The sequence below is a fragment of the Trichechus manatus genome, unplaced genomic scaffold, assembly GCF_000243295.1.
Source record: "Trichechus manatus latirostris isolate Lorelei unplaced genomic scaffold, TriManLat1.0 scaffold00013, whole genome shotgun sequence".
NCBI classification, from domain to species: domain Eukaryota; kingdom Metazoa; phylum Chordata; class Mammalia; order Sirenia; family Trichechidae; genus Trichechus; species Trichechus manatus.
Genome location: NW_004443949.1, coordinates 4,463,456 through 4,485,993, shown reverse-complemented (window position 1 = coordinate 4,485,993; position 22,538 = coordinate 4,463,456). Strand labels below are relative to the sequence as shown.

Sequence of the window (22,538 nt, the reverse complement as noted above, 5' to 3'; positions counted from 1 at the left end):
ACATGTGTACTACTGTTTCATGAGAAACTATTTGTTCTGTAAGCCTTCACCTGAAGTACAATAAAATATAAAAAATAAAATAAAATAAACGCCCAAGACATTTCCAAGGGAGGTGGGAAGGCTTATTCCTGGAAGTCTAGACAGCAAGACGTGTTTCTTGAACTTTTATATTTTATATTCTCCATGTCCATGCTGCTCAGAGACACAATTGGGAGGAATATTGTTTGTGTCACCTTTTCTTTTTCTGTACATTCTGTGTAACCAACATAGCTATGATTGGGGGCAAAAGTGTCCCGCAGGCTGCCATGTTTTCTTCTCAGTACAATTTGAGGAAAATTGTTGGAACAGTCGATGGATTGCCAGAGCAACTTGTAATGCTTTTATCCCTCTCCTGATGAAGTTGAATACACTGTAGTACGTAGAGGAAAAACAAACGCTTTTTATGTAGTACATTTTATTATGTGTTTCAAAAACTGCAAAACTGGAGCACAAGCCCTCTAGTAAACTGAGTATTTCATGTATTTAAAATGTGATATGAAAACAATGTTCCCACAGAATTCTGACTTGATGTGCCGTTGACTGGAACTTAACCTCCATGTTCTCAGCCTTGGTCTGGAGGGAGCTTTACTGGTGTGCTATGCCTGAAAGAGTAGGATTCTCCTCTCACTAAAAGGCTCCTAACCTTGCCAATGATCTATCTCACTTCTCCTTCCAAGCTTGTAACTAAGAGAGACAATCTTTCCCATTGGGTTTTATTTATTATTTTCTCTTGGGAAAGTGAGGTATAAAGTACCTGGCTCTGTCAGAGTGATTAGCTGGAGGTCTGTAATTTTGGAGCACATCCATTCATGAGAAATAAGAACAACTCCATTCATGTGGAGTCTCTGGGGGTAGTACAAGTAGTACAAATGGTTAAAGTACTCGGCTGCTAACTGAAAGATTGGAGGTTCAAGTTTACCCAGAGGTGCCTCAGAAGAAAGGCCTGGCAACCTATTTCCAAAATATCAGCCACTGAAAAACCTATGGAGTTCTACTCTGGCACACACTGGGTCGCCATGAGTCAAGAGTCGACTCGAGGGCAACAAGTATCGCCCATGAAACCTTTGTAACCAGAGCCTAGTTGGTAATTGCTGGTTGTTCTTCTCGGCTCCGTTAATGCATACTTGCCCAAGAGGCCGTTGGAGAGCAGCCCACCACTTCCATCTCTGATATGCCCCAGACACTGATAAAGTATGAATGTGCCTAAGATACATAATCAGTCTGCAGTCCCCTGTTGCTTCCATAGATACTAAAAACCCTAAGGAAAAAACAGTTAACATTTCTAAACAAATGTGTCCTAATATGGTGTCCTAATATGTTCTTTAAAATTCTAAAAATTCTAAAGTCTATTAACACCTAAGCAAGTGTAAATTGCTAAACTCTATTAAATGTAGAATAAAGGCGAAAAGAAAAAGAACTAAGTGGCTGAAACCCCCATACCTATCTGCTTTAAAAAATACTTAATATAAGAACCCCACTCCAGACCAATCAGATCAAAACTTCGCTTGTCAAGTTTCTTTGCCTTTCTTGGCCTCTAATATTCAAATAATAACCATATCTCTGTCCTATGTAAAAAATTACAAAGTCTTTTTCATATTTATTATTTCATGTTAATTTTCACATCTAGCCTGGGAGAAGGCATTATTATCATGAAAATTTTACAGATGAAGAAACTGAGTCTTAACAACTGCATGAATTTTCTAAGGCTACAGAATTAGTAGTAAGTTTTTGGGGTTTGACCCCAGCTTATTCTACTCTACTCCATTTTTTTCTAGCATGAATTCCAGGAGTCTAAACCCATTGCCACTGAGTCAATTCTGACTCATAGCAACCCTATAGGACAGAGTAGAACTGCCTCATTGGGTTTCCAAGGAGTGACTGGTGGATTTGAACCGCTGACATGTCGGTTAGCAGCCGAACGCTTTACCACTGTGCCACCAGGGCTCCTCCAGGACTCTAGGTAGCTCCAATTTAAATAACTTAAAAAAGAAAGAGTTAACTGCTCATTTATGTATCAAGCTTATTTCCAGGAAGTCATATCTTGAAAAAACTATCTACCAAGTATAGGATACTATGAATACCCACTTATAAGCCAAGGAATAGAAAACAAAAAATATAATCACAACTTTGAGGGACTTAAAATCAAGTGAATGAGATCAGTATATGAAACCAAATATAAGTAACAAAAACCTATATAAAAAATGCAATGTCTTTATAAAATATCTTCAGGTACAATAAAAAAAAATTTTAAGGGGCAATGATAATCATAAGAAAATATGTTCCAAAAGCCAAACCAAATCCATTGCTGTCAAGTCAATTTCGACTCATAGTGACCCTATAGGACAGAGTAAAACTGCCCCAAAGGGTTTCCAAAGCTGTAAATCTTTGATGGAAGCAGACTGCTACATCTTTCTCCTGAGGAGCAGCTAGTGGGTTTAAACCGCCGACGTTTAGGTTACCAGTTGAGCGCTTAGCTACTTAGGCTAAAACACAGCAGTATTTATAATTGGCCAGTGGATGGGGACAAGGGCAGAAAGAACTGACATGATTGTTGGCAGACAGGTCTACTCCAGAAAAGTTACATTAGGAGGAAAACCGAGCATTGCATTATCACAGGTCACATGGGATTAGGTGCTGGGAAGGCAATGAATTGTGGATTTGAGAGAGAATGAGAACAGTGTTATTTATTCCAACAGACATAACACAAAATGGAAGCATTTCCATACTGAGTCAGGGAAGGTGATGCTGTAATTTTCAACATCCGCATAATTCCCCTGATTTCAGTATGAGAGCTTTTTTCCTCACACATGCAGCTGTTATTTTCGTAATGTCTTATCAACCCAAAGTACTGCAAATAACGTCTTTAATAGTATTACATAGTCTCATCTGAATACCAACCTCCAACTGAGATCACTCTGAGGGTAAGCAGAAAGCCATCACCTATAACCTAAGTATTTGTCCTCCTGTGTGCTGTGTGTTGTAGACATTTTCATGAATAATGTTGATGACAGTGGAGTTGTTCTTCTCAGGGATGCTAACAAAGGTTATTTCCTGTATTTTTGTTTAAGTATTTCTGGATCAATGGAATTTTTTCCTTAATAAAAAAATAAAATGCAAAATACTGTGAACCTTAAATATTAAGTTAAATATATTGATTTATAATGCACATGATGAATCGGATCTGAAGCCAAAAAAATTCATTTTCCTTTAATAAGTGCAATAAGTTTCACAATCTCTCTTGCACAACATTTATAGACACTTTGACAATGTTTAGGCTCTAAGGATTAACTGCTTAATATTCTTCATTTACTGGAGTAAAACCAGAAGCAAATTTTGCCTCAAGTTGATTTTCAATGGGAGAAACATTGTCTCTGCATCAGTATTCACATTTTACTTGCTACAGCTAATTTTTAACAAATACTAGTAAGTAAAATTGTCATCTATTTAATCAACGTGTAATCCAGTCTCTGAAATATATGTACTATGGATCCAACAGAAAAATCTAAATAGAAGAAAATATGTAGAGTCAAATTCTAGCAATCCTTGTCTTCCCATTTATCCCCACAGCTTTCTGGCTAGCTGGGCTATCATCCAGAGCATTAAGTGTGCTTTGCAAGACATACAGTAAACACATCCTGGAATAGGCAATGTAGAGGCAAAAGAACTTCATCCCAGTCATCCAACGTTGGTGTGGATTGAATCGTGTCCCCCAAAACGTGTGTCAGCTTGGCTAGGCCATGTTTCCCAGTATTGTGTGGTTGCCCACTATTTTGTGATCTGATGTGATTATCCTACGTGTTGTAAATTCTAACCTCTATGATGTTAATGAGGCAGGATTTGAGGCAGTTATGTTAATGAGGCAGAACTCAATCTACAGGATTAGGTTGTATCTTGAGCCAAACTCTTTTGAAATATAAAAGAAAGAATTGAGCAGAGAGGAGATGGGATTTCATACCACCAAGAAAGAAGTGCAGGGAGTGGAGCGCATCCTTTGGACCTGGCGTCCCTGTGCTGAGAAGCTCTTACACCAGGGGAAGATTGATGACAAAGACCTTCCCCCAGAGCTGACAGAGAAAGACTTCCCCTGGATTAGTTGCCCTGAATTTGGACTTCTAGCCTCCTAGACTGTGAGAGAATAACTTTCTGTTTGTTAAAGCCATCTGCTTGTGTATTTCTGTTACAGCAGCACTAGATAACTAAGACAAACATGCATTCAATCATTCCTCTGCAAGGCAACAGGTTATTTTGCACTATTTCTCATTCCAGAAAGGAAACAATCATGTTTTGCTACTTTCTTGGCAACATGAAACTTGGCTCAGTATTTTTACTGAAAATAGTCTCCATACCAGGGATGATCATCAAAAACAGTTAACATCTACAGCACGGACACTGACTGATCAGAAGGGTGTAACACTAATCACAACAAATACCAGCCTGAACTATACCAGCTCTGACCAGACATACCCAAAGAGTCAGGATGGAATTTCAATGGCCAGATCCTGGAAATGATCAGCAAATTGCCTTCAAGATGACACACTGATAGACATGTTTAGTTTTATTCCCTTCTGAAGCCTCATGGACATTTTAGTATAGGGACAATATTTTACAAAAATCTACATTTGCTGAGAGCAAGGGAAAACAGAGGAGGAAACAATAACATTTGAAATGTGGAAAGCAGATAGATAAGGACTACCTAACGTAGGAGGCCCAAGAAAGCCAACTCCCAAGCAGCCAGCTCCCGAGCAGCATCCCAAGAGGCAAGAGAGAGCTAACCCAAATTCTCTGTGGAATCCATTACCTTTAGTAAAGGAGGAAGTGTAGAGGATCAAAAAGAAAGGACAAGTCAAAAGATGAGTCCTCCACTATGGAAAAATAGGTGTTGGTTTCTCTCACACATCAGTACAAGACAGTACAAGCTATAACCCTGGCGTCTCTAGTTCAGGGAATGCCAGGCACAGTGAAGACTGGAAAAGAAAAACCATTGTACCACCAGAGCTCCTTAGATTTAAAAAAAAAAGAAAGAAAAGATGAACACATCTATATCTAAATGTCTATATTAATATACATATCTATATCTATACTTACAAATATATATAGTTATAGAGTTGTTTATCTTTTTTTTAATCTAAGGAGTCCTGGTGGTGCAATGGTTAAGCACTCAGCTGCCAACTTAAAGGTTGACAGTTCGAACTCACCTCCACGGGAGAAGGACCTGATGATCTGCTCCGGTGAAGATTACAGCCAAGAAAACCCAGTGTGGTAGTTCTACTCTGCCACATGGGATCGCTGGGAGTCGAAATCGACTAAACCGCACCTAGCAACAATTTACCTATATCATCATATCTATCTATCATCTCTCTCTCTACCTGCCTGTAATGAATGCTGAGATCTACACCCTGTTCCCAGCCTGCTTCTCCCAGCTGAATCTCAGAATGCTTGCAGTCAGGGTATTATGCTCCAGGTATGATATTGGAAGAGTCTTTTTGGTGGCCCTGCCTAGCTTAAGAGGAAACAAAAATTACAGGCAGTAGGACAGAAATTACTGTTTATCTGTAATATTTCTGGCTTTTTTCCCTTAGCGCATGTGGTAGGCCTACACATTCCTGTCTCTTAGGGTTAGGCATGATCATGTGACTAGTTTGGACCAATTGTAGTGAACAGACTCGACGTTTGTCCCTTTCAAATGGAAGTTTTTAATTACTAGTTTCTCCATCCCCTCCAATTCACTCTGGAGATACAGAAGCAAGTGTTGATAAGTGGGTGGAGAGCTAAGTTATAATACTGAGTGTTACCTGGACTCGCCAAGGACTTTGCCACCAATATTTTGGAGGCATTTGTTTTTCCAGCCTGACCTACTCTACTCTGACTAATAGATGCAGGTTCCCCTGACAAACAGATTAAGCCATTTCCCACTTTTCTCATGCTTGCTGGGCTCTATTCACACACTCAGAGTTCCAGCAGTATTGTCATTACTATTTTAAAAGGCCTGAGAGGATTTATACCAAAACAGACACAAGAAGAGGTCCATTTGGAGAGAAACAAGCCTAGTAAATTTAAAATCTGGATGCTGAAACAGAAACCGCAATAAAAGGACTGAAGAATTAAGTCAAAGAAATCTCCCAAAGAGCAGAGTTAAATGATGAAAACGAGAAATGAGAGGACACTTCAGGAAATCCAACCACCAACTAAGGGGACCCCAGACACAACAGAGAGAATGCAGCATAGGAAATCATCAGTACAAAAATTCAAGAACATTTTCCTGGATACATGGACATGAGTCTCTAGATGGAAAGGCCCCGCAGAGGGTAGGGCACAATGGATAAAATACGCCCACATCAGGGGGCAGCATGATGAAGTGTCAGAGCACAGGGGGAGAGGCACTACATGAAATTGAGTCTTCTCATCCATGAACTGGATACGTCTCTCCATTTATTGACTTCTTCTTTCAGGCTGTAGGTAAGGTTTATTGTGGGAAGCATGCTTCTCCGTTAGATTTGGCTTTTAATTTTATTGTGTTGTAGTCAAGGAATCCACATTGTTTGTATTAAAACTGTTTGTTAGTTGTTGATATTTGCTTTGTGGCCTGGTATGTGGTCTCTTTTCCAAATGTCTTATGTGTCCTTTAACAGATTACCCGGCTACCATTATTGAATATTTTAATCAAAGTTTCAATAGAAGAATCCTGATTGAAGGGGGAAAACGTAGAACAGAAAAAATTCAATCCTTAAGTTGCAATATTGAAGGATTCTTTGGGAAAAATATTGAATGACACAGGTGGCATTAAAAGGAGATGGAAGGATATAGAGTCACTGTACCAAAAAGAATTGGTCAATATTCAATTATTTCAGGAGGTAACATATGATCAAGAACCAATGGTAGTAAAGGAAAAAGTCCAAGCTGCACTGAAGGCACTGATGAAAAACAAGGCTCTAGAACTGAGGGAATACCAACTGAGATGTTTCAACAGACAGATGCAGTGCTGGAAGTGCTCACTCATCTCGGCCAAGAAATTTGGAAGCCAACTACCTAGCCAACCAACAGGAAGAGATCCATATTTGTGTCCTTTCCAAGGAAAGGTGATTTAACAGAATGTGGAAACTGGCGAACAATATCATTGACATCACATGCAAGTAAAATTTTAGTGAAGATCATTCAAAAGCAGTTGCAGTAGTACATCGACGGGGAACGTCTAGAAGTTCAGGCTGGATTCAGAAGAGGACATGGAACCAGGGATATCATTGCTGATGTCAGATGGATCTTGGCTGAAAGCAGAGAATACCAGAAAGATGTTTACCTCTGTTTTATTGACTATGCAAAGCCATTTGACTGTGTGAGTTATAACCAATCATGGGTAACATTGCAAAAAAATGGGAATTCCAGAACACTTAATTGTGCTCATGAGGACCTGTACATAGCCCAAGAGGTAGTTGTTCAAAAGAACAAGTGGATGCTGCATGGTTTAAAGTCAGGAAAGGTACGCATCAGGTTTGTGTTCTTTTACCACGCTTATTCAACCTGTATACTGAGAAAATAATTCAAGAAACTGGACTATATGAAGAAGAAGGCAGAATCAGAATTGGAGGAAGACTCATTAACAATCTACAATATGCAGATGACACAACCTTGCTTGCTGAAAGTGAAGAGAACTTGAAGCACTTGCTGATGAAGATCGAAGACTACAGTCTTCAGTATGGATTACACCTCAGCATAAAGAAAACAAAAATCTTCCAACTGGACCAATAAGCAGCATCATGATAAATGGAGAAAAGAATGAAGTTGTCATGAATTTCATTTTACTTGGATCCACAATGAATACCCATGGAAGCAGCAGTCAAGAAATCAAACGACGTATTCCATTGGGCAAATTTGCTGCAAAAGACCTCTTTAAAGTGTTAAAAAGCAAAGATGTCACTTTGAGGACTAAGGTGTGCCTGGTAGCCCCAGTATTTTCAGTCATCTCATATGCGTGGAAAAACTGGACAATGAATAAGGAAGATCAAAGGAGAATTGATATGTTTGAATTATGGTGTTGCTGAAGAATATTGAATATACCATGGACTGCCAGAAGAGTGAACAAATCTGTCTTGGAAAAAGTAGAGTCAGAATGCTCATTAGAAGCAGGGATGGCAAGAATTCATCTCACATACTTTGGACATGTTATCAGGAGAGATCAGTCCCTGAAGAAGGACTTCATCCTTGGTATAGTAGAGGCTCAGTGAAAAGAGGAAGACACTCGACGAGATGGATTGACACAGTGGCTGCAACAATGGGCTCAGTGAAAAGAGGAAGACACTCGACGAGATGGATTGACACAGTGGCTGCAACAATGGGCTCAAACATTGCAACAATTGTAAGGATGTCGCAGACCGGGCAGAGTTTTTCTCTGTTGTACAGAGGGTTGTTATGAGTCTTGAATGACTGGATGGCCCCTAATAACAACAACAACAAAAAGATACATAAAGGCTTTCTGATTTCATTAAGTAGTAGTATTTGACAAGGGTTACACTTTAGAATTTTTTTTCAGAATCATTAGTAATAATTGTTCCAGATAACCTATAAACCCTGTAGTAGTATACGTAATAGACATATTTAATAGACATGTTATAAAATATAGTATTAAACTGATAACAATAGTGTAGATTTTAATAGATTTATTTTTTAAGATTTTGTCCTAATTACCAATTATGCTAAAAATAGCCTTTAAATTTCTATTTGAAATGTAATTTTAGAAGAGATTTCACTATATTGGTTAAAAAAAAAACACAACAGTAGTATTATTACAATATTACTAAAATAATTTGGTTTTTCAAAATCAGATGTGCATGTGTGTGTTTGTGTGTGTGTGTTTGCTACAGTTAGAAAAATCAATAAGGCAAATTTAGGGAAAAGAACAGGATGAACATTATGGAATTAAATACAGCATCAGGAACCAGCAGAAGATTCAAACAATATTTCCTCCATTCTACAAACTTCTGTCCAGGAAAAAACATCTATTGATTATTGATTATCGGAGAGCCAAAGAGCCCTAGTGACACAATGGTTGAGCACTCTACTGCTAACTGAAGATTGGTGGTTCAAACTCAACAGCTGCTCCATGGAAGAAAGACGTGGCAGTCTGCTTCCATAAAGATTACAGCCTTGGAAACCGTATGGGGCAGCTCTCCTCTGTCCTGTAGAGTTGCTATTAGTTGGCATCAGCTCACCGGCAATGGGTTTTGGATTTGGTTTATTGGAGAGCTACCAATAATTCATCTGATATATTAACAAATAAATGATAATGATCTTCATTATTACCCAGGGTTGCAATATCATAAGAAATTGTACTACCTTAAAGCTTTGGTTTATAGTCAGATTCTCCCATTAATTTTTTAAGCCATTGGTCAACTTATTGACAACCAGAATTACTCTGTTACCCATACATAATTTATTGAAGAAGTAAGGCTACTCACTACTGTGAAACAAAAGATTCAAGCAAAACGACTCTAACTGAATCTCACAGAGAATGGTTGTGGTTGCTGTGAGAACAGCACCATTTATCCATCAGGCTCTGCTGAAGTCCAATGGAAAGTCACCAGTATAACCTTCAGTTATGGGTGTTCATGGGGCTATAGGATTACCACAGACCTTGTTCTTCAACCATACAGTTACTCTGCCATTATTATTTGGGTTATATGAAAGCCCTCATGGAAAACTTGAAAACAGCTCAGTCTTTTTCAGGATATAACCTGAACCCAAGTGACCCAACATCTTGGGTGCACCTATCAATCATATTTTCTAAGTTTTATGCTAAGCCATCTCAGATTTGTTAGACTTCCTGATGTCCAGCCAATATGCATAAAGCTGCTTTGGTTATAAATGACAATCACTAGTCCAGTAGTGGCCAAGGGTAACAGTTCAGATTTCACATAATGAGAATCACAGCAACTTTATTCAGAAAGTACTTGTCAAATCAATTCCCTCAAAATAGATCTTTTCCATTATATCTATCACTTTTCTTTATTAGGTATAAAATTCTAAGTTCACATCTAATTCTAATCTTTTATGTTACATTTTCATCTGAGCTGCTGCATTATAATTTTATGTCTTTATATTAAAAGAAACTGAATTAGGGGAACACATTTTTATAATTTTATAATTCTCTGACCTGGATTAAATTTATCAGTTTATTCATTCACCTAGTTATTACTGAATGCTTACTTGGGGAATACAGAAATCAATCAGAGCATCCCTATCCTCAAGGAAATACAGTCATAGACAGACAGAGTTAAAAGAATCTTGAAGATCATGAAAATACATTTATATCATATCATATAAAATACTGTATCATTCTGTATCGATAAATACTTCCTGAATAGTTTTCTAATAAATGGGTACACTTAATTTTCTTAACCCATTCCCCTACTAATGGACATTTGTTGGCTGATAATTTTTCACTAACAATACTTAGATTAATATTTTGAGAATAAATACGTGTACATTTTCTTAGTTATTCCCACAGAATTTATTCATAAAAGTGGAATTCTTGGGTTTAGATATATGTATATTTTAAGCTCTTTTAATATATTTTGTCAGACTTTCCTAGAGAAGGGTTTTATCCTCTGCTGACACTGGCTATTACCTCTCTTCTGCTCCACCTTGATTAACTAGACAGGAAATAATTGCTACCTCCCTGTGTGTCGCTGTGAATCGGAATCGACTTGACGGCAACGGGTTTGGTTTTTGTGTGTAAGATAGTTATGTATTTATTTGCTTTCTAGTAAAGAATACTCTTTAATTGTATATGATCATTAAGTTTTTCCTAGAAATATCCATTTGATTCCTTTTACCATTTTTTTATTTGTGGTTTTTGGTTTTCATATGGATATGGGAGTCTATGCTGAGAACATACTTCCTTGCTGCAATGCATAGTGCTATACTTTCTCCACTAGTTGATATCTTACTTTTGTTATGGTGCTTCCTTATTGTAAAGTCTTATTGTAATTATTTAGACTTAAGTCTTTGATCCCACAGGCACTTGCTTTAGAAAATGCTGTGGTCAAGGAGGGGTGGAAATCTAGCTCATTAATGCAATCAATTAGCCAGCATCATCTTTTGATAACCCATCCTCTCTTACTGAAAATGCTCTCATTTTACAGTTCTGGAAAATGGGAATAATGTCTAAAGGCACCCAGTTAGAGTTTGATGGTAAACCCAATGCTCTGATTGTGTAATGGCTAAGTGCATGGGCTCGGGATCAAGAGAATCACGTTTGAATGGGGCAAAACTGGGACTTTGCCACAGCCATGTGACTTTAAGTAATTCACTTCGGCATCTGTTTCCTAATCTGTAAAATACATGAAAATAATTCTACCTAACTTATCCTCTTGTGAGAATAACTATCATTATTCAATTTATCTATTCAACAATATTCATTAAAAGTGTACTATGTAACAGATATTTTTTTCAAGATGCCGAAGATACAAATTAGAGAACAAAATGAACAAAAGGACTAGCCTTCTAAAGCTTACATTCAAGTGCAGGCAAACAGACAATAAACAAAATGCATGTTAGATGGTTAAATATATGTTAGACGGTAGAAAGTACCGCGGTGTAAAACAAAGCAGAGAACGTGGGGATAGAGAGTGCTAGGGAGTGGGGCGGGGAGTGTGGTTTGCGATTTTAAGGAGAAGAATCGGAGAATGTTTACATGAGAAGACCTAAAAAAGGTGAGAATCAAGTGCATTTCAAGGTGTAAACCCTTTCAGGTGAAAGAAACAGCTGTTGCCAAGGCCCTGAGGCAGGAGTAGATCAGATCGGGCCCTTTTGAACAACAGCAAGGGTGCCAGAGATGCTGGAGAAGACTGTGCTAAGCAATGGGGCTGACAGGAGAGGGTGTCAGGGGGGTGATGAAGAGCAGATTGCACCAGACCTCTCAAGCCTTCCTGAGGACTTTGGATTTTACTGAGTCAAATGGGACCCTTTACAAGATTTTGAATAACAAGATTATGATATAATCTGGCTGGGGTATTGAAAACAGACTCTGTAAAGCTCAAGGAAAGAAGCAGAAGATCGTTAAAGAGAATATACAAATAATCCAGGCAAAAGTTGATGGTGGGTTGGTCCCAAGTAGTAGTGGAGGTGAGTAGAGGGAGTAAAATGCAAACATCATGCAAATCAGGTGTATAGGAAAGTAACTGACACAAAGAAAGCACTGAAAATAATGTTATATATTATCCTACTCTGCAACCTAATCAGGAAAGTACTTGGGAATGCCATCTAAATAAGCATATTATGCTATTTCTTGATTCATTTTTCAGTAATCATATTCCTCAATGTTTATGCAAATGTTTATTGAAATTAAAAATGTACTACATACAAAATATATAAAATATACAAATAAAGCTAGAAGAAAAATACATAAATGAAGGATAATTGATTGCCTTTATAGATAACATAGTTGGCTCCCTTGTTGAGCAAAGTAATTCCGCACCCCCAGCCCCCACCCTGCAAAGATATGGACAACCTAATCCCTGGAACCTGTGAATATGTTATTTTAAATAGCAAAAAGGTCTTTACAAATGAGATTAAGTTACAGAGTTTAAGATGGAGAGATTATACTGGATTGTCTGGATGGACTCAGTGTAATCACAAGGATCCTTGTAAGTGAAAAAGGGAGGCAGGAGAGTGAGAGTCAAAGAGGGACACATGATGTTGGAAGCAGAGGTCAGAGTGATTGTCGGCTTTGAAGACAGAGGGGGACCAGGAGAAATGCAGGCAGCCTCTAGAATCTCGGAAAGGGAAGAACCTTCAGAGGGAACACAGTCTTATGACACATTGATTTTAGTCCAATGAAATACATTTCAAACTTCTGACTTCCAGAACTATAAGATAATAAATTTGTGTTGTTTTAAGTCACTAAGTTTGTGGTAACTTGTTACAGCAGCAGTAAGAAACTCATACAGTACCCAAAGTTTATCTCGTATCATCTTCAGGATTTTGTTTAAAACAGGTGAGTGAGAGTCAGGGACCAGCTCTGTCCTCACCTGGCTCTATGATCATATGATATTTAACCATTCTGAACTTTAATTTCTTTATCTGTGAATGAAAGTATTGAACTTGTTCAATATTTCTCAACTGGTTCAAGTGAAGTATACCTAAATCAGGGTCTGGAGACATCACTCAAGTGATGGTCACCAAAGAGGTATTTCATTAAAGATTTTGTTTTATCATAGAAATGTTTGTGAGGTAAATTCAGAATTGGGAAATGATACAGGACTAGTGACCCAATGGCATAATAATTAAGCTCTCAGCTGCTAACCTTAAGGTCGGTGGTTCGAATCCACCAGCAGAGAAAGATGTGGCAGTTAACTTCTGTAAAGATTACAGCCTTGGAAACTCTATGAGGCAGTTCCACTCTGTCCTATAGGGTAACTGTGAGTTGGAATTGACTCAACAGCAACGGAAATGACCCAAGGATCCCTGGTGGTGCAGCGTTTAAAATACTCGGATGCTAACAGAAAAGTTGATGGTTTGAACCCACCTGCGGCTCCATGGGAGAAAGATGTGGCAGTCTGCTTCCATAAAGATTACAGCCGTGGAAACCCCAGGGGTCGGTTCTACTCTGTCCTATATGGTCTCTATGAGTCAGAATAGAATCGACAGCAACATGTTAGGTTTTTTTTAGAATGACCCAATTTCTTCATCCAACAAGGGACATTAAAAAAAAAAAAAGAAAGAAAGGAGGATTGTTAGAGGTTAAAGGAAATTTGAGAAATTCATCAGCAAAATTTAATGTTGGAATGTGTTTGGATCCTGGTTCAACAAATCAACTGTAAAGATTAAATTAAAGAATTACTGTGTATGTGCTGGGTGTGACAATAGTATTGTAGTCATGTTTAAACTATCGTTGTCTATTTAAGATCCATACCAAAGTATATATAGGTAAAATATTATATCTGTAGTTTTCCTCAGAATATTCCAGGAAAAACAAAAACGTGAGAGAGGACGTATGAAATAGAACTGAAGAAGAATGATAGTTGCTGAAGCTCGGTAATAAATACGTGGTGGTTCTTTAGACTATTTCTCTTCTTTGGTGTAAGTCTGAAAATTTTAGTAATAAAACTTTGAGAACAAAATATAGAAATGTTACATTTTTCAGTAGAATATTGTATAAGTTTTAATATAAGCATACAGGTGTAAGTCATTCTCTGTGAAGTAAAATTGGTGTTCCAAGAAGATGAAACCTTGAGCCCCTTTGTAGGATATATCCCTGTAAAATGGTAGTAGTAGCATCAGTATCAGAACCTGACTAACTTCAGGGGGGATAGTGAGAATCAAACTGCACACTATGAGGTGGAGGTCAAACCTAACCTCCACTTTCCAACCTTTTTACAAATTCTGACACCAGCCATCCCTCCCATGGCACTGTCTGCTTCTCTTCTCAGTTCTATAACCATTGCAATGGCCACACAGAACTCACAGACCATGCTTACAGTTAAGTGGTTTATTAAGGAAGTAACAGGGTTCTAGTTGGGATTAGAATCAACAAGCTACAATTAAGGATCAGGCAGGAAGCAGGCAAGCTAAGTCTTCCATGTTCAGGGCAGGACTGCTCTCTCAGTTACTCCCAGCCATGCAGGCCTCCACTTGGCCCCTGAGGACAGGTTCCTTTAGGTTCCCTCAGGACAGGCTCCTCTTGATCCTGCCATCTGTCCCCACTGACTGCCTCAGAGCCCCTTCTGGGCTTGTTGCCACCGGCTCTGCTGCTGGGCCCCTTCTGGGCCTCTATGCTGTCTTCAGTGTTACAGTGCTTGAGCCGTGTTACAGCTCTTTTAGGGGGTTTCTTGCCTCCTCACTCTCTCTGTTTCTTCTCTCTTCTCTCATCTTTCTTCCTCCTGCCTCTTCCTGCTGCTTCTCTTCCTGCTTCTTTCTGTCTGAAAACCTGTGTGGGGTTGGCTGCATATATACACAACTCCATGTCAATTTCAAGGCATAGCCCTTACACCAAGGCCACCTACTGACCAATCCCCTCTTAATAGGCCACAGATGCTTCATTTGCATAGTAGGCTACAGACATTTCATTTGCATAGTCTGTTGACCAATCCCTGAAAAGTTGCATACCAATCACAGGGCAGGCTGCAGCCTAAGGCCAGACAAACAGTATCAAACCACAAGCTGTTTACAGCTTACCCTGGAAATGTCAATCAACCTGGATAAAAGTAACAAACCCCCTTGTGTACTGAACTAGGGCCCAGGTAATTCCTCAGGATTTAGGGGAAAATCTCTCAAATGGTTTTTCCAAAGAACCAAACCAAAGGGCCTCATAAAGGAACTCATTTCACCACAATCCCCATGTCCCCCACAATCCCTATTCCTCTCCCCCCCACCCAGATTATGCCTACTCCAATTTGAGAATAGGGCACCAAATGTTTCCTAAATTCACTTCAAATTGTGGCATATCCATGACAATAGAGGCCTTGAAAACAGATCATTTTTAGATATGAATAATTTTGACTTTAAGGTTAACTTAGCAGTGATTTCAAATAATGACTGGGAGTCCTGCTCCAATATTTAAGCCTGCCCTGTATGTTCACCGCTGGAATATACCACCTGGTGAATTTTCTTTTTTCTTTAAACTCATGTAACCATGATGAAAAAGCCTGTGTGTGCTTAATATAGTCAGTGTCCAGCACAATGCCTGACACAAAGCTAGCAGTAGATAAATTTGATAAATGAGTGAGCAAATCAACAAGGAATAAATGCTTGCCTTGTTATTTTCTTTATTTAAAAAAAAGGGGGAATAAATTGTCTTTTAAACATAGTCATCTCTGTTCAGTAAAACTAAGAAAACTTTTTAAATGTGTAGATAGATGAAATAGAGAGATATACCCACACTCTCCTGCCCCAAGAAACAGGCAAGTATATACATGACTAGCCCATGTGGATTCTAACTCTGAATACTTTCAGTTGCTTGATTAACACACAAAACTAGCACATAATCTGCCATCCCAGATGTCAAGGAAGGAGGTAGGAAAAGAAAAACAAAACTCCTAATCACTTTATGGACAACATAGTTGACCTTTGTTTCCAATTTAAAGAGTAATTCCTTGGTGCCCAGCAAAGTGCTTGGAGTAGCATTGAAGGTGCTCAGAATGCAGGAGGGTCCAGAAATCCTGGGATTGATGCCTGGCTCCCCTGCTCACACGTTACTTAACCTTCCAGAGCCTCACTTTCCTCATCTATAGAAGCAAATACAAATTACAGACAGTTATAGTACCTATTGCATGGGATTGTTGTGAGAATTAAACAAGTTCATATTTGTAAAGTGTTTTGGAACAGTACCTGGCACCATAACAAGTGCTCTGTAAATGTTGCCAAGTAAATAAATAAGCATTGACACCTCCTTAGAGGAGCCTTCCCTGACCAAGTTATATCCTACTTACATACTTCATAGCACCAACCATGGGCACATGCTTGAATTTTAGTATTCTATTTATTTTTGTAATAATCCGACTGTGTGTCTTTCCCCACTGGCCCATAAGCCACCAAAGGGAGGAATATGAATTTATTGGCATGTTTATACATTGCTATTGAGCATAGAAAAGATTATTCAAAAATTACTGTGTTTTTGTTTCATGCTTTAATGTAACAAATGCCTAAACTGATTTTTCTTTTATGGATCGTTGGTTAAGCTTTGGTATAATTTACAAGGTTAGTTAATTAAATTCCTTTAAGAAAACAATCGTCGCATCAAATCATCCTGAGGCTGACCTTCTCCGTGTGCCCAGGCGTCTTAACATATGTCAAGACAGTTTGTGATTTGATCCATAACCGCAGCCCTGACTGCCAGGCTCTTGGTGGGATCTTGAATTATCTTCACCGACTTCTTAGGGACCGTAACCCTTAGAACCATTAGGTTTATTAGTAACATCTCTACTGTGGATGTTACAGTGACATCTGATTGAAAGTGGAATATCCCTCCAGGCATTGTCTGACTTGCAGGCATAAAGTTTAAGGTCTTTCTACTTATATATTTATACTCACCATGGTATCCCCTTAACGCAGACCAGTACCTGGCTCAACAATGAATGAACGAGTGAATGAATGAATGGAATATCTGCTTAGAAAGGCATAGGAAAATGTTTTTCAGGGATTCAATTCATACACCACTTCACAGTGCTCAAGAAAGAAAAGTAAATCCCTTAAAGCTCAAATTTATGTGGTTATCTTGGGGAAAAAATGGTTTTTAATTGCCTTGAGTCTACATAGCTCCTTCTTAAGCTCTAGTTTAACAAGAAATATAAAACCATGACTAACATATTTACACTCCACTACAGTCTGTATAAGAAAACAAAACAAAACAAAAAAAAAGAATCATTGGTTTATTCATCTTGCCTATTGACACAGAAGGGCAAAACAAGTACCCAGACAATGAATAACAATGCAAGAGCTCAGACTGTTAAATCAATATGGCAGATCAGTGGAGCTGTGCTTCCTCTGAATGCTCTCAGCCCTGAAAGCAGTGAAGTTGGCCTTCTGAATTATATATATTTATTGACCTAATTATATAAATATTGGCCTTTCCTTATATGAAGCTTTCTTTTAGACTCACTGTAATTACGATGCCAGTATTTGTGGCTGTAGTAACATTTAATTTAAACCTGTTAATTGTGACTGATTGTGGCATGCCATGAGGTAATTCAGATAGTCACATAGTCTAGGAACATTGGTGGCACTAGACGGTAAATAATAAATCAGTAATTCCCTAAGTATAGCATAATAAGCTAAACTTCTTTACACAAACGATTATTTCATCCCGAATACTTTGGGGGCTGGCCTCCTCCTTAGCTTGTCAAATTCTTAACACACAGAATTAATAACCAGAATGTGACTGGATCCTGGTATGTGACTCTTGCTGTCTTTTTGTTTGTTTGTTTTTGTTTTTAAATCAAGCACTCATCTCTAACTTCAATCCCCAGTCCACCTTATTAACGAATTTCTTGATCAACTGACAGATGCTTATACCCCATCCCTACAGATGTGTGTGTTATTTTTGTTGTTAGTTGCCGCTGAATCAACTCCAACTCACGGCAGCTTTATGTATAACAGGATGAAACATCGCCAGGTCCTCCACCATCTTCTTCATCATTTGGTATATTTGAACCCATTGTTGTGGCTACTGCATCAATCCATTTCACTGAGGGTGTCCCTCGTTTTCCGTAACCCTCTACTTTACCAAAACTTGATGTCCTTTTCTAGGGGTTGGTCTTTCCTGATGACACGTCCAAAGCAAGCAAGACAAAGTTTCACCATCCTCATTTCTAAGGAACATTATGGTTTTATTTCTTCTCAATAAATATCTGTGTGTATAAAGGACATCATTGAAAATTTATGACTGTTATTCTCTTTTTCCAACAAGGATCCTAGCATGGTTTGCCTTAACACAAAATAAGATCTGTTGAAATTATACTTTTTAAAAATGTCCTATTTATTTTCTCTTACATGTCTTCTATTTTCACTAGAAAATTTTCACACAGTTACCACAATTGTTACATGTCTAGGACGAGCAATAATGCCATACAGCAGGAAATTTTATTAAATGTCTTTACTTTCCTGTCAATCAATGACATTAGGGGTATATTTAAAATGCTTTAGAAAGTTGAAAAGGTTTTTATTTTGCTCTTGTAATATTTCTGAGAACTCTCCTATAAGGGCCTGCACTCACCAATTTAAGCAGAGCAGGAGTACCTATGTCACGTTGATCACTTAAAGTCAGGTGAACATATAGGGAAAGCTACCAAACAGCCATGGTGTCCACACTTTGCGCTTAAGGGCTGTTCTAGATGCCGCACGGTGAGGTGGCCATACACCATCCTGTGTTTTCTTATTTACCTCTGCAGGGATGCCAGATGAGATGAACCTCAGTGACGTAAAGCAAATCCATCAAACAGACGGTGGTAGTACTTTCGACACGACTGGAGCAGGATGCTCAACAGCGACTGAATCTATGACGCTTACTCTGATGGGTGTGGTGATGTTACTTCCTGGGCTATGGTAACTGAGCTGTTCTGTCCCGACAAATATGTCTTCTCGAAGTCGTAATTTCTCATCTCTCTTCAGATGCCTGGAATAAGAGATCATTCTCAATGTAACAATTGTATTTATGAAAAGATATGTCATGCTAACTTAGAAGCCAAGTTGGAATGTTCATAAAACTATCATCTGAAAATCAATGTTTAAATGATACACTGTTTTCAGACATGTCTTCTTTAACTCTAACTTAAATCTTCGAAAATTCTAACACATTAAATCTACAAATGTGAAGAGCACAGAAGTGATTTTGAATAAGAAGGATTTAGTGACACTGTAATTTTATTCTTCTTCATTCCAAACCCCTTCCTTTCTAAAAGGAAAATGTGTTAAATTGAAGGTTCATTTGCAGGACAATGCAAACAGTACATAGTATTTCTTAAAGTACTGAAATTAGAATTTCGTCAAATGAATCAAAACACAATGGCAAGTAGTATGCATGCATTTTCAAGAGATTCTTTCATTTTGCAAGCTATAGAAAGAAACTACTGAGGATCTGTAAGTTATAGAGAAAATTGGAAGCTTGATAATTTTTATCCACTGTAATTTATCCACTGATAAACCTAAAGCCGAGTATTTTCTAGCTCCAGGCTTGCATTCCATTATATTCAGAACGTACCTTCGGTATTGTGGCTCTGTCCCCACTTCCTTCTGCCTAACAGATTTAGCTAGGTTGCAAAGCACGTGGCCTGCTCTAGGAATATCTCTGTTAAAGCTTTTAATTATTTGTGGAAAACTTGAAAGAATTTTACTCATTTTCGTCTAGTAAAAATGATTTATTCACCCACTTTCAAAATACTATTTGCTATTTCTCTTTAAAGCCCAATGTTGAACAATAGGTTGTGTATACATTTCTGAGTTTCCTACGAATATCTAAAGAGGTGTAATAATACAGAAAATGCAGCTTGCAAAGTTTTCCCTCTTCCTCTATTTGCACATTAGCAGTGCTGCTAATTCACAATCCCTGACTTCCCAGCTGTGATAAGATGCCTCAGCAGACACTGATTAGGATACGTCCATGGTGTACCCAGGAGGAAAAGATAAGTCGGCTTTTATTAGGAAGTATCACATCCAGTCGATAGCCAGAAAATACAATTAATACAAAATGACAGAACAGAAAAAAGGAGTGCTGAACGTGTAAATTAAAAAAGTCAAAAGGATTTGAAATGACCTCTGACGAACAGTTGAAGAGAATTCCGTCCACAGCAGATAATAGCGAAGTGAAGTGGATCTCTTCAAATTAGGAAACAACATATGATCAAACCATGCTTTCTCTTAAGTTCTCAGCTGAGATGATCCGATGATGGTCCGTTTGAGACACACTATGTTTAATCAGCCCAGTCACATCTTATCGTCTGTTGAAACATGCCTCAGAACTGGAAGCATTTTCCCACCTGCCCGTTTGTGGCTGTCGTTTTCCTAAGCTTCCTCTTCCAGACCTTAATATTTATTCTCTGATCCACTCAGTTTATAACTCCCTTGCTCTCACCTGACCACACTCCACAAATTACAAACATAAACATTTTTTTAAATGTTCATTTCAACCCCAGCCCTTTACGTAAATCATTTACTCGCTGCGAGAAGGACTCCTGAATCACCGAGTTGTGGTATTCCAGCCCAAGTCATGGTTGGTTCGCTATGGCAAATTTTCTGACCCAACCTTAGAGGAATACTAAAACAAACAAATGAAGAGCTTGGTTTAGCCGTGTGAGATCTATCTGGGAAAAATTAGTTGATAGAAGAGAATTTTAGATATGACAGGAAATGGCCAAGTAGTGACAAAATCAATATAGCATAAATGATTTTTTTTTAATCGATTAAACTTAACATATTCAAATAGATGTTGTCCATCTCCAGGTAGGACTTCAGAGACTTTACACGTCATAATGTTGCTGCTAGAGTTTAAAATACTTGGACGATTTCAATTTTCTTAAGAGCCTGAGGCCTATTAGTTAATATTCTTTGTGAGGATATTCAGCCTTTAATACTTTACTCTGTAGCATTTTACATTTGTATAGCTCTTTATAATTTACAGAGCTCTCTCAAATTAAATAGAGTATCTCATTTGACCTTCCTCACCTCTCAGGAATGGGCTTAATATTTAGTCAAATAAAAGCAATGACAATGATTTTTAATATGGCTCAGAATTTACTTCTGAAGAATTTTCCAAAAATAAATTCTAACCTTTTTTTTTTTTTTTTTTTGAGCCGTAGTAAAATTGTTAGAATACGTGCCTAGCTTCCAAGATACTTAAAGGATACCAGTCAAGTAAATGTATATACTTAAAAATATCACATCTTTATAGTCACATCTTACACTGGGGTAATTTAAACAAAGCAGTTCGACTAACTCCCTGGATTATTTTTACATAAGCGATCATGGAACTTTGTCCAGTGATTTTCATTAATTGCGAAAGAGTCGGTTCACAATCAGAGCTAACACTTAACTTGGCCCTTTTGTACATACACTGTGATAAACGCTTTTGATGCATAATCTCATTTAATTCTTCCAATAACATTATCACTTCAATGTGTCAGTCAGGAAACTGAGGTTTAGAAACATTATATAGTTTGTCTGGTGCTATACACCTACTAAGGAGCCCTGGTGGCACGGTGGTTAAGAGCTCGGGCTGCAAATCAAAAGGTCAGCAGTTTGAATCCACCAGCCGCTCTTGGAAACCCTGTGGGACCGTTCTACTCTGTCCTATAGGGTCGTTATGAGCCAGAATCGACTCAATGGCACCTAACGACAACAACAATTCACCTACTAACAGTCGAATCAGATCAGTGAAAATGATGCTTCTAAATAGCTTGTATGCATTCCTGGTTCAACGACATGATCATTCTGGTACCACAGTGAAGAATTATGAGGTTAGCTAAAAACATTCTGAGCTTATTTAAATCTCCAAATTGTGTGTATAAAACAAATATGATCCATTGTATAATTTTAATTGCATAACTATCAAACTGTATATTAGTGTAAAAACGTAACAAAAAGGAAAAGCGTAGACATGAACTTTTTTCTCAGTACCAGTCATTACCCCCACAAGCTCAAATCCCATTCAAACACATCAGCCCCCAAAATAAATCAGCTACCAATACGAAAAACAAAACACACAGCACTTCTAACTATCAGAGAATGAAATTTCTTCCTGCTTTCTGTGCAGTTATAGGATGTGAAGTGTTTCTTTAGCCATAAGACACAGGGTGGCAGAAAGAAACAAGGAAGAAAGGAAGAGAGAGAAGGAGGGAAGGAGGAATGGAGGGAGGGAAGGAAGGAAGGAAGGCCGGTCTGGTAGAATATTATAAAAATCCTAGATTTACCTTTATCCTCTCTTGGTTCAAGCAAATTTTATCAATGAAACATTGTCTGCAGTGTTCTCCTCATTAAAGAACAAAAGTTAATAAGCTATTTCCTCCCAAACACTTGGA

The 22,538-nt window shown here is 38.1% G+C and overlaps 1 protein-coding gene across 1 annotated transcript in view; it reads left to right on the top strand.

Annotated features, from left to right (window-relative positions):
- GPC5 (glypican 5) overlaps positions 1-19,214 on the top strand; it is a 1,611,475-nt gene extending 1,592,261 nt beyond the window's left edge. The window contains exon 8 of the mRNA XM_004371398.1: positions 18,918-19,214. Coding sequence (XP_004371455.1) covers positions 18,918-19,075 — 158 coding nt within the window. The 3' untranslated portion in view covers positions 19,076-19,214. The remainder of the gene's footprint in view (positions 1-18,917) is intronic.
- Positions 19,215-22,538: the final 3,324 nt, after the last annotated feature.